At 34.4% G+C, this 13,260-nt stretch overlaps 1 protein-coding gene across 6 annotated transcripts; it reads right to left on the bottom strand.

The window, feature by feature from the left end:
- Positions 1–66: 66 nt before the first annotated feature.
- Positions 67–10,310, bottom strand: LOC132713872 (transmembrane emp24 domain-containing protein 5-like). 6 transcript variants are annotated; one of them, XM_060696576.1, is made up of 5 exons: positions 9,948–10,087; positions 5,858–5,978; positions 2,538–2,718; positions 1,738–1,883; positions 67–350 (listed from the first exon to the last, which is right to left on the bottom strand). In XM_060696576.1, the coding sequence occupies exons 2-5, from the start codon at positions 5,870–5,872 to the stop codon at positions 117–119; spliced, it is 576 nt and encodes a 191-aa protein (XP_060552559.1). In that variant the 5' UTR covers positions 5,873–5,978; positions 9,948–10,087; the 3' UTR covers positions 67–116. The 6 variants fall into 6 exon arrangements, with proteins under 6 accessions (XP_060552559.1, XP_060552556.1, XP_060552555.1 ...); XM_060696573.1 differs by lacking the exons at positions 2,538–2,718; positions 5,858–5,978 and adding an exon at positions 4,293–4,422 and having other exon boundaries at positions 9,948–10,310; XM_060696572.1 differs by lacking the exons at positions 2,538–2,718; positions 5,858–5,978 and adding an exon at positions 3,571–3,700 and having other exon boundaries at positions 9,948–10,308.
- Positions 10,311–13,260: the final 2,950 nt, after the last annotated feature.

The following is a 13,260-nucleotide window of genomic DNA, read 5'->3' on the forward strand; positions in this document are numbered from 1 at the left end:
CCGAACAAACTTATAAGATGCTGAAACCGTATATTAAAATCTTTCAAACACACAGAAAGGCAAAAAGTATAATTATTTTTATTTTGATACTTTTATTTTCTAAGAAACATACAATACTAAGCTCTAGGTTTTGCTGTAGGAGTTACGTTGGTGCCCCTAAAAAGTCTCCGTACAAAAAACACTTGTATTCCTGAACACATTATGACGACGACGCATTGACAAATAGACCACGTTTGTATATACGAATTATTGCCAGTAATTAAATACCAGTCTTTTATAACATGCATTCTGCTCTGTGCTTGGTGAACCAAGGCGTCCTTGACGGACTCATGTACATTTTGTATGGACACCTGAAACGAAAAAAAATACAAAGATTTAACGTTTTAGATTACTGATTTGTGCAGCACTTTATGTATTATAGAATTTGCAAGACACTTGGCTGAAGGTTCAGGGTGTTTTTACTCTGTATGACTGATTTCTATATGTTTAATGTTGCCGGCTGTTTGCTAGCGATCAGACGACTCTTAACAAAATTCACTTGTTTTTATCGCGACGTTTTGTCAAAGTCCTTAAATAGTTATAAAGGCGAACACAACAGTTACTGTACAATAGAATCTACTTAAACTGTGCATTCTTTTAAAATATGGCAACAGAAAAATTTAAAGTAGGGTCACTGATCTCGTTTAAGAGTTATCTTCCCTTTATGTAACTGTAGTATACGTATGTAAACTGCGACAAAAACAAAGCCAGAGAAAAGCCACTTTATTGTAAGGGCATTTGAAACAACGGGGGAAAACAGACATGTTTAAAATTACACATATGACAAAACAAAATCGCACTTTGTTAATTTGTAGAGTCTTTTTTCATGCATGCCATTACTTAATTACTAATCGGGCAAAATTAAATCTATCGCACCTTGACATTGTATTATTTGTAAGAAACAAAATGTGTTCATTTAAATAAACCATAAAAACCACATAAACCACATCGGACATCAAAATAAATTGGATAATGTGAAAGTAGAAGAAGACGTTTAAAGGTATTTCTATTTTTAGCTTTAGCGGCCCCTAAAAGAGGCCAATCAAATTAATATGAGCAAAATTGATAAAAAGACTCCCTAAGAATGTTACAGACAAATTTTGGTGATCATCCATCAATTGGCTCTGTAGAAGAAAATGTCTAAAGGTTTTTCTATTTTTAGCTCTAGATACCCCTAAAAGGGGCCAATCAACTTAAAAATGAGCTAGCAAATTTGATACAAGACTACCTAAGAATGCAACAAACAAATTTTGATGATTATCCATCATTTAATTTAGTAGTAGAAGATGTTTAAAGGTGTTTTCTATTTTTAGCTCTGTTGACCCCTAAAAGGGGCCAATTGAAATCGCATGACCAAATTTAATTTGACTGTCACAAGGATGCTACAGACCAAATTTGAGGTAAATCTGCCCAGTAATTTCAGAGGAGAAGACGATTGTTGACGCATGATGACGGACGCCGGGCGCCGGAGTATCACCCTTCGGTTCTAATAAGCTAATAAAAAAACGCTTATTAAAATTTGCTTAGCAGTCGCTGACTCTGTGCTCGTTTGTGTCAAAATGCGCCGCTTCCGGGTCGCTGTACTTGGTCCGTATTCTTTATAAACTAAGATGTCTTTGGAACAACGCATCCCCTGTTTCCCCTACATAAATAAAACGTTCGCAACGCTTACGGAAATGTTAAATATATCAAACGTACCGTAAAATTTGAGACAGTTAGTTCGACTTCTTCTATTTCCTGTCTATATTTAGACCATTCTTCCTCCACATAGGTTACGAGAAAGACATACACCAGCTTGGACGCCATTCGAGACATTGTATTGTCTAAACATATTGCATAAGGACCTGTAAAACATGCGGACAAACAAATAATATTGATGCTGAATACCTTATGTATATAGGTATTTTGTGTAGGAAAAATACTAAAATTTATAATTAATTGTTTGTTACATCTAAAAAAAAGTATCTATTCTGAAAACAACGAAATTGACAAAGCGGTCATTAGTGTGATTTTTTTAAACAATTGAATCATTACATTTAATTTATCTAATATAGGCAAATTTAGTTATTCAATTATATGTTTACTTATTAAATTATATAAGAACAATACGACAAAGGGTGACATAAGATTAAGATTAAGATTATTACAATTTAACATAAGCCTTAAAATACGTCGATATTTACATTCTAGAATTAAGTTAAAAAGAACAAAACTAATTTTATAGTGAAACAAGGTTTTGCTACTGAACAGTCATTATACTATAGCGCTTTTGCCTGGTACGAAATAACAAAACGAGGTTGAATTGGTGATAAAAAAACAAAAGAAATATAAATGAATAAGGTTGAATGATATAAAAGCTCTTTGTAAATCACTGCATACTTTATATCTTTGTTAAATAAATTGCATGTTTAATATCCCTAACTGTACAGGCTTGAAGGAAAACAAGACATTGTTATAAATGAATCAATCAGACTATCATGCATCATCTTCTTAACCACCTCTATAAACTGGGGGCTGCCAAACGCCATCGATTTCCTGTTCCGTCATAGGCCTTCCCTCGGCATAGAGGTTCGTGTCCAACTCGGTAATCCAGCGGGGTCGGGTGCGAGCTTCCTGTAAAACCTGACCGGAAACACCTTTGATAGTAAAGTCAAGGTACTGATCACCACCCCTTAACACCTAAAAAGCCAACATCAAACCATGTACCAATTATCATGCTCCATTACCATAGAAACACACACATATATAAATAATACATGTAAATAAACAGTGCTTTCTTTAAAACATAACTCAATAAATTATTGTAATACATTTACTGGTAAATGCAAAATGACTTGCTGCTTGACGTACTCTTAAATAAGTATTATATGCTACTAGATTCACAAATTTTAAGCATAACTGTTCTTTGTGACATTGACTTCAAATCAGTAAACATGAAAGCTCATTTAGTGTTATCACATTTCCTTATAGTAGAATATATATGTATTAATAAATAATGAGGTGACTATGTACTTACTTATGCAAATTTGAATTTATCTTATATAAAAATTTAGTGTAAAATCAATATTGTTAAAGGCATAAAAGGAGAGTGGAAGTATTGTGTATGAATGTCCTTAATTGCTGGGCATTTACCCTGAAACTGTGAAACACCTGTATATTATTAGTTATTAAGAGTTTTGACAAGTTATATAGCGTTCGAGTTATATTGCAAACAACCATTTATATGCGGCCATATAACCTGTCAAGAATACTTATAACGAATTTATTTAATATATATAGTTTATATAAATGTCACGATTATCCAATCAAAATCAATGTTACAAACGTGTATAATTATAAATTGTAGGAAAACACCGAAAAGAAAAGACGCTGACCAGGAAAAAGGTGGGGCTGTGTTATGAACTGTAACCCATGAGAATACTTCTACAATTAGAAAAAGGCGGGATGAAATACCAGAAAATACCCTGAAAGGCACAAGACGACAGACGGAAAGGCGGGGTTAATGATGGGGCGGAGTGAACTTGTTTTTACCGGTCTGTTCAAATGGTCCATATTGAAATCCCCCACGTGCAATATGATCGGTCTTTTGGAGGATATCGAACTCAGTACCTTCTTCCTTAAGTAAGAATAGGGCTGCGTTACCATCTCCTCCCCGAAGGACCTGAAGTTTATTCTGTGCCATTAGAAATTAATAGCAAGCTTTCTTTTATAATGCTAACAAATGGCGGTGTAAGATTAATCAAAAGATAAATCCTGGACGCAGTTAGATGTGATGGATTGTAGTACACTTAAAAGAAGCTTCACTGAGGTCAAAAAGCCTAAGAAAAGTTTGACATTCTTACATAGATCAAGTGAAGTACGAACAGTTCTGCAAAGAATAATAAAGAAATATACTCAGAACTGAATTGAATATCGATTTCTTGTGAAATGTTTAGTCCAATTTTTTGGACGATAAAAATGATTATTCGAGAATAACATCGGATGAGGGAAGTCATTAGTCCAGACCTTCATGAATTGGAACACAAATATAGCAAAAAAATTATTTCCAGTCCCGTTATGTCAAAAACCTTAGTGAAGTCCCTTCAAGTAAAAGATACGAAATTATGTGCATTAATTTTTTCAGTTTATTGCTTAAACTTCGCCCAGTTTGTTGCTTAAACTCCGCCCGATCTGAAAGGTGAAATTGGAAACTTCCCTGGGTTTCAGACAATATCCAGTATTAACATATAGGGGTTAAATAATGCTTTATTTACCAGTCTCAGTAAAATCTCTATATTCGAATCCACCCCCTGTCCCAATTTCACTTTTTTGGAGAAATTTCAATGTTGAGCCCTCTGGTTTGAGTAAATAAAGTGCAGCTAGGCCATCGCCGCCCCGCAATACCTACAATGTCATCGTTGAAGATACACTGGTGACCTTATAAATTAAAGATGTTTGTTCCCAATTTAAATTTAAAATTACAAATTTAATAATAAAATTCAGAAAACGTGAATAGTTTTCTAACCTTTTCAGCACCATGTACTAGCTCTCTACAAGCAAATGTTACATTACAGCACTTAACCCAGTACCGTAATGTATGTCAAATGGTGTTTCTTTGCACTGAATAATCGTAATGTATATAAAATGGCGTTACTCTGCACTGTATTACCGTAATGTATATAAAATGGCGTTACTCTGCACTGTATTACCGTAATGTATATAAAATGGTGTTTCTCTGCACTGAATTACCGTAATGTATGTAAAATGGTGTTTCTCTGCACTGAATTACCGTAATGTATATAAAATGGTGTTTCTCTGCACTGAATTACCGTAATGTATGTAAAATGGTGTTACTCTGCACTGAATTACCGTAATGTATGTAAAATGGTGTTATTCTGCACTGAATTACCGTAATGTATGTAACATGGCGTTACTCTGCACTGAATTACCGTAATGTATTCAAAATGGTGTTACTCTGCTCTGAATTACCGTAATGTATGTAAAATGGCGTTACTTTGCACTGAATTACCGTAATGTATGTAAAATGGTGTTACTAAAAATTGCATTAAGAATTATTTAAATATAAAATTTTCAAATTTATCTGCCAACAGTGAAGATTAAAGTCAGCCTATACTGATGTGCAAGATGGCGAAACTATATTAAAGTTGTAACTAACGAACAATGTCATTGTGTCATCCGGGTGATAAGGTTGGCCAATGATATCATATGTAATGATTCACGTGAATTCTTATCATCTCGTACCGGAAGTATAGCTTTCACATCTGTGACGCAGGCGTCATAAATAAAAAACTAGATGCACTTATCAACATCAAAATTTCTTTAAATATCAGAAGTCTGTAGAATATTTGTTACAGTGAAAAATGAAGCACTGAAAATAAAAGTGTACTCGTGCAACGCATGCTTCATTACAATATGTAAGAGTTATATCCCTTGATTAGAAATAAGCTCTTGTACCAATGTTAGTATTTTTATTTAGTATTTTTATTAATTTCTATACATAAATAGTGTATGTAAAGTCATGCATTCTTTTCTTTCAGAGTTATCGTTCTTTTACTGAAAACAACTGAATTGAAGTATTTGTTAACCGGAAGTGACAAGGAATTCAGCAAGTGAAGTATCAATATTCCATAGAATTACCACAGAATATAAATTATTTGAAATAGAAAATTCAAAAAGAAATAAAACGTAAAAATCGTTAATAAAATCTGACTAAAGCTGCTTAACAGTGACCATTCGCTTCATATGCTAAGCTATAAATTCATTTGTGAAATGCCAGTTTAAAGAACGACAACTCTGTACTACTGACTGACTTATTTACCGGTGAATTGAGCATGATGCATCAGAGTACCGACCCCTTGATACTCAACACTGTCAATGTATCCTGGATTTACTGGATTTCTTAAATATGCATTTATTCTCGTATCCCCTCCATATATTACCTGACGAATGAAATATGAAGCTTATTTGATACATATGTTATATTCGTGTCATTTATCATCCAGGCCCCTACCCATGAAAGTAGCGGGTATTTTGATATCAGGACCAGGGAGACCTCGGTAAAACAAATCAGATATGAGTCATCGAAAACTAAATATACAACTATTTTTTGTCGCGTTTAATAATAAATAAAACCCACCAAATTGACCGGTTAGAAATACTTGTCAATTTCCCCTATCTCCCCGCAACCATGTGGGATTGGGTGCCCGGAGTTACAAATGAATGTTGCGTTATGTCTAATAAAACCTGAAGACAAAGTGAGAGAAAGTCAAATTGTCATCTCAGCCGCTAAGTCAGATTAATAACGTATGCGGAGAGATCGACAAACCAATGGTTTCGTTCTTGTATAGAACAGTTCAAGAAAATGGTGAATGAAATGCTGAAAAAGTTTGATCAAGTAATACCCTTGAATGTGTGACCGTACAAGGTTGAGCTTAATTAAGTTGGGAACATACTAACTAATAAGAGTCAGTAATCGGACCAGAGCTGATTATACAACAAATGGGCGTCGTAACGGAAAGGCCCTTGTGGTCATTAAATCGAAATTAAGGAAGTTATTTTCTATCCGCATACGAATTGCTTAAAACTAACGAGTCGTGTAATACGTACAGAAAATATATTATAATAATATACTATGAATTATTCATAAGATTTGCAAATAAATTTGTTTTACTAGTAATACAGAATATGTGTAAATATATATGTATATTGCGTGAATTACTCTTTTGCATGATAAATATGACCTTATTTCATGTGGATTTGTTCAGCTCACGCAACAATATTGATTCCCTGTCAGAGTTTCCTCCCTTTATTTATTAATTAGAGTAATTAGACTATGCCACATCCGTGTTGCATGTACTCTGACCAGACCAGGGTCTATACAATGTCGGCTGACAAGCTTCTATCTCAAAAATAAATTTCATAGATATTTTCAGAAATGAAAAATGCATAATATACATTTAAGAAATTCAGCAGTTTAGGGGTGAAATTAGAATTATTACTAGTATATAAATCTTTTTTGAATAAACATGAAAGTTGCATGCCTCCAGATGAGTCAATTAAGATATTTCAAGAAAATTAAACTTAAAAAAAGAACCAAACTTTTAAGATAAGTAAAAAATATCAGAGATTCAAGTAATAAATAACACTTTATGTGCGATTAATGACTGATTGTGTAGTATTCATCGCCATAATTATTTATACTGCGTGTGGGCTATTTTTGCATATTTTGACCTCAGTTGTTGATAACAAAATAATATTAATCACTTTCGAGCCCGCCTCAAGAAACTATAAGCAGTACTGGTGTAAAACGGGGAAACATGGTCGTGACCAGATTAGATTTTTATACTTCACAACAGCAGGTGTCAAGTGCTGTGTGGCAGCTGTAGAAAGTTGCCCCGTACTTCACTTCAGCGTTGTTATATTTTCTGGTCCTTCGGGATCATTGATGCCAGCACTATTAAGTGTTGAGAATTGAGTACCGCTCAAGCCGGTGCTAGAGGGCGTGAGGGATGTTGCACTCATTCATTATCCCTCATGTACAGACTCAATCAAACCGAGTCTGCAATTCTTATACATGTAATTTTGTTGTGATTAATGTTTCCGAGGGATCACTTTGTTTCCAGATTTTTTAACCCACTGTGCCTCGGTTGAGTGTCACACACCTTAACCATTACGCCATCGCTCCACTTTTAACTGCTGTCATGCAGCACATTTCAATCCAGTGATGTCATAATTTTATAATGTAATTTTAATATAAGGTCTGATAACTTAAGGTGAGGGTTATAACTATTTGTGAAATATATTTATTAAAGGTACGCATAACGCATTTAAAATGCATTGTAAAAACCAGCTTCAAATTATGAATGTCATTTTTCAAACACAAACTTAAAAACTGGTATGCACCACCTAAATTTCATAGCTCAAGGCACGTATGTTATTTCGCTATTTGTCCATGTTTAACAAGGTTAACAACATATGATTTCACGTATGAAGAGAAAAACGTGTTTCCTTATTTATTTTCGCTATCTAATTTAACTGAAAATTTAATTATACACGTTTACTATTAGTCTTGTTTCCGCTCACATTTTTAATCAAAATTTTAAAACTATGGTAACAGACTGAACAAGTATTAAGTACTGTTTAAATCTTCAAATATGTAACTCGTATCTGTTTGACCTTGATAACAAAGTTTTCATTAAAATATTACTACAATAAAGTCCTGTATTTAGACAAGTAATAAAAGCGCGCGTGAGACAGACTGGTTTCTCGCCAGCTGTCCGTCTCCGCCAGTTGATTTTGTGCTTGAGGGGACAATATATGTTAACATGTCGTGTCATAATATATGTTTTACTTTAACTCATAACAACCTGACAACTGTGAAATGGATTTGCCCTGCTGTGAATATGGAACAGGCCATTTAATGATTAAGGGATTACAATATTAATATACCAAAAAATGAGCTACCAACAGTATAGAACGTGGTCAGACTATCTAAATGTGCAGACTGATCTGACTCTATACCTAGGGAACTTAGGGTTGAAATAAATGTATCAATCGATGCGTTTAAAATGATAAAACCTGTAAATGAGAACCCTGCGTATTTGAGGTGCTCCGTGTGCCACAATATAATTTGTCACATAGTGACATTACACGTCCCGTACTTACATGGTTATTTACACATAGTCATTAAATTTTTAATAAAGTTTTCTACTAATAGTTACAGCCTTAAAACAAAGTCTACTTTCAACTGTGTACGATAGAACTTACACAGTAGCAAATAAGCGAACAAGTATAATATATACATGTATGTGTTTGTAAGAGATTAAACATATATGACCTTTTACATGTAATCATGCGCTTGTTCAGTCTATGCAAATTGCGTCTCGTTAAAAATATTCAATTAAGGTGTTATACTATCAGAAAAAATAGCACGCAGCGTATTTATCATCATTATTCAAACAGGATACAGTAAAAATAAAGTAATTAATTAACACCTAGAGCGCATTTCATTATAAAAAGCGTATATAAGTAAAGGCCTCAACAGACGGTAGGATTTAGCTGTACAGCACTAATTAGAGATAAGATGTACAATTTTCAAAGCTATACAACACTTGCATTCAGACGGTAATTCTATACTGTAAGAATCTTCTGAGGTTTCCCCTAAAAAGGATCCCTTTACATTGATCCTTTACATACTTTACTCACTTAATACTTTTTTTCGCCATGAGTAATGATTGAAACACCTCCATTAAAAAAAATATATATATAAATTTTTTAATGTGAAGCCTGACCGAGACTCAAACCTGGGACCCTCGGAATACCGTACTGCGGCTCTACTGACTAAGCTATGTGGCCGCCTTCAAACTTAACCTCCCCTCCCTAAATTCATGTTATTAGAGAACAACTCAATACCGTGACATAATCATTTTCGGAATAATTTGGGATTCAAACACAACACAACTTTGGGTCTCCTGAAGAGTTTTTCAACATCATTTTTACCCAATCTTACTACTATGTTTACCTTTTAGCCCTAATTGTTCTGGAATTTCATTCATTACATCCATTATCAGGAGATAATTTGCTTATCTGTTACTTGTCATTGTGGGAGGTCTGTAAAAATCGGTACGACAAGATTTTCAAAATAGAACATGTCCTATCCCTTACATCTCGACATAAGGTTTCCGAAATTAAGAAATAGTAGCCTTCACACATTAAGATTTGTCTGTACATCTTAGTTTTAATTGGTGTTGTACTTCAAAATCCTACCGTCTGTTGAGGCCTTAACGTATACGTTTTACGTTTTACGATACGTTAACGTACATGTAATGTTTACATTAAGGTAAAAAAAGGAAACATTAGTAAATAAACTTACAAAAGGTATAAGTAATATAAACAAAAAATCTACAAACCTCGAATGATATATGAAGTTTACCACCGGCCACTATTTTTTGATAAAAGCATTCTTCTTTACCGGCTCCTACTTCTATTTTAAACTCATGCTGGGCTCCTGGTAGCCCGTCAAAGTCAAACTCATCCGTTTCCGTGCCCAACACAACCTCCGCCCATCCCTCGGGCCACAAAATGCTAAAAATAACGTTTAAGAATAGAACGATTTTTGTCATGTTGTCAATGCACTATAACATGAATATTACACGTAATCTATTCCCACAGTATTAACTATACCAGCGTTGTCATGCTAGCTAGGTTGTATTTGTTTTAGTACCTTGCTTATCTATGTACAGCCCGTGTGAGCTCTGATAAATGGAGTTACGTCGACAAGATAATGTCAAATGTCATACAAAGGGAAATAACTGCATGATTATATTAGTTGACGCTCTGAAACCTAAAAACGTATTGATCATTTTGGTATTTTCTTAAAGATGATTTTAGCAGAGTAACAATTGAACCATTTTTTTCAATATGTAAAAGGGTCCTTTGATAAACCTTAGAACAGTTTTGAAACAATGATTGGACGAGGCTACGTACAGTCTTGTAAAGCCCTTTTCAGACTGTGCAAGGCATTTATATATATGTAACGAATTTTAACGAAAGTAGAAGAAAAGACCATCAGGGTCTCTGTAAGAAATAAAAAGGTTAATAAGTCGTTTATCTGTATGGAAAAGAAATGGACCCAGTAGTAAGGCATTTCATATTATGCATCGTATATTCTTTTGTTGTTGTTGTTGTTGTTATTATTATTATTCTTAGTTAGTGGCAGTTTGTTACGGAAGTAAATTATTATCCCCGCCATAGTCCATAGGTCACAGTTATCAAAACAATATGAGATCGTAAGCGGTTTAATCCGTCTGTTTTCATTCAAAGACAAAAAGACTTGAGGACATTTACGTTAGTTCAGTCAGTAGGAAAGAAAATGTCAGACGAGCAAAACACAATTTCTCACGTTTTTGTTCAATACATGTATGATAATGAAAAATCATAGAGAGGTTTCTATCAAAACCGTTTCATTGAACAGATTTACATTTTTTAACCTACAAGCTTTGATTATGTTCTATATAAGCATTCTGTTTAAGCTGGTATACATAAGTCACCAACAACTCTGACCTGGCTCAGTGAAAAGGTCAAAAAGAACAAGAAGGGTCGATCTTCGATCAATAGCGCGAAACCAAAAAAATCACTATCAGCACATGTATTCGGACGTATTGCTTCCGACGGTCACTGTGTAGCGACGAGTCTCGTTGGATAAGTGAACCCCTTCTCTTTAGGCTGATGTATAAATCACCCTTGTCTCGGGCTCAGCTCAGTGACTCGGTGAAAAAATACAAAAAGGGTAACATTTTAGGAGGCCGAGACTGCAACAGTGTATACATACATTTTAAGACAGTACGTGTGTTCTTGGGACGAGTTCTAGACTGCTACAACCGATCTCATTAGACAAAAAGAGCTTTCTTTACCGGCTTATATAAGTTACCACAAAGGAGATTGACATTCTATCAATAATTGAATATTCTAACACTCACGTGATTTTGTCACTGTAGACAAAGAAGGAAAAAAACTGGTGTTAAACTGCCAATATAACACCGGTTAGGGACTACTTGTATATGCGCTGTTTTGTTTTCACCCTCGATTGTATAGTTTACAAAGCATTTTAAAGCAAAAATAAATAGCATTTTTATTTATATTTTCAATTCGTAAAATGTTTTCTTTTCATACAATACCGAAATAATATCTCACATACACTAACGCCACATATTAGATCCATATCAGTTAATAAATATTTTGACAAAACGGCGCCAATCCGTAAGCAGTGTAATGACGTCATCCTAATGACGTCTATTTTATGATCACATCCGTGTTATTTGTGCCGTGTGGCGGCTGTAAAAAGTTTCCCCGTACATTTAATCAATGATTTTATATTTTTGATCCTTGAAGATCGTTCAGCACGACATTATTGTTGTGCTTGTGGTATTTTTAGTTTCAACTTTTCGGCATTTTCTAGTTGGGTGGTTCAAATATTCCTACTTGAATAATGTTGAATCACCCTTAGGATATGTTGCCTGCTTTTTAAATTTGTCTTTTGACGTCTTATCTGTGATATGCAGGCTTCATAACCTCTGATCCCCTTTCAAAATTCCATTTTAATTAGTTCTGCCCATTGTTTTCTCGTTTAGGGCACACGCTTTTTATTACTTGGGGACCATACGCCGCTTTTCATGGAATAGCACGGAAGTGTCACATTGAAGGTTCCATGATAACCGCCGTATGAACACATCTGCGGATGTTTCTAAATTCAAAGTTTTACTACGTTGAATTCTGCTTAAGCCGGTGCTAGGGGGCGTGGACGGTAACTTGCACTTTCCAGTACCGTCCATGAACAGGCTCAATCAAACCGAGCCTGCAACATTTTCAATTTTGTCGTGTTGGGCTTTCTTTAGGGATTCTGTATTTATCTATTCTAAGTAAACAACTCATTCATAAACATTAAACAAGCTGACGTTATTTCATAATACAAGAATGTAAAATGGGGCGCTGATGTAAACACAATACGACGTAAGTTTTTTATTGTTGAAAACTTGATAAAATAACGTTTTTTCTTATTATTTCTTTTGTTTAATAATTTCTATATCTTTGCCACAGTAGGGTGCGAAAATCGAACAGCGTTATACGAAAATCGGCACCGGAAGTTATTTCCGCTTGAAAAATAACATTAGAGATTTTCCTTATTTTCCTGAGAGGTGTATATCGGCTATTTAACACCGGTTTGGTCGTTTTGATGCGAGAAAATTAACCACTCAGGCCTACGGCCTTCGTGGTCAATTCCTACGCATCAAAACTCCAAACCGGTGTTAAATAGCAAATATACACCTCTCAGGCCGATGTTATTTCTTAAATATAAGCAAATAATTAAAAAATAACGGCAAATGTACCACTCTATACTTCAGTTTATTTATAGTATAGACGGACCCGTACATTTGCCGTTATTTTTTAATTATTTGCTTATATGTTTCAATTATTGATAAAATGTCACCCATACGTCAAAATCGACTCAGTGACACACTGGTGGTTCTTCGATATAGCGCGAGACTGAAAAAAAAACACTGAGTGTACATGTACCTGCATGCCAACGATGAATATGTTCTTGAATCAACTCCACGTCTTCATGCATATTCCATTTTCAGGACACGCTTAACGTAATTTTTTAATTGAAACCCGGACAAATTTCATTTTCGTCAAAACTATCATCTAATTCCATTCCATTCCATG

Source organism: Ruditapes philippinarum, unplaced genomic scaffold (assembly GCF_026571515.1).
Source record: "Ruditapes philippinarum isolate M1 unplaced genomic scaffold, ASM2657151v2 ctg1913_1_1_1_1, whole genome shotgun sequence".
NCBI classification, from domain to species: Eukaryota; Metazoa; Mollusca; class Bivalvia; order Venerida; family Veneridae; genus Ruditapes; species Ruditapes philippinarum.

Coding starts and splice junctions, on each gene's coding strand:
- LOC132713872 (XM_060696571.1), bottom strand. CDS start 10,160: ATGACAAAAATCGTTCTATTCTTAAACGTTATTTTTAGCATTTTGTGG. Junction 2,719..9,947: donor AACTTCATATATCATTCGAG/GTTTGTAGATTT, acceptor TTGGCTTTTTAG/GTGTTAAGGGGTGGTGATCA. Junction 1,884..2,537: donor GCAGCCCCCAGTTTATAGAG/GTGGTTAAGAAG, acceptor CATGTTTTACAG/GTCCTTATGCAATATGTTTA.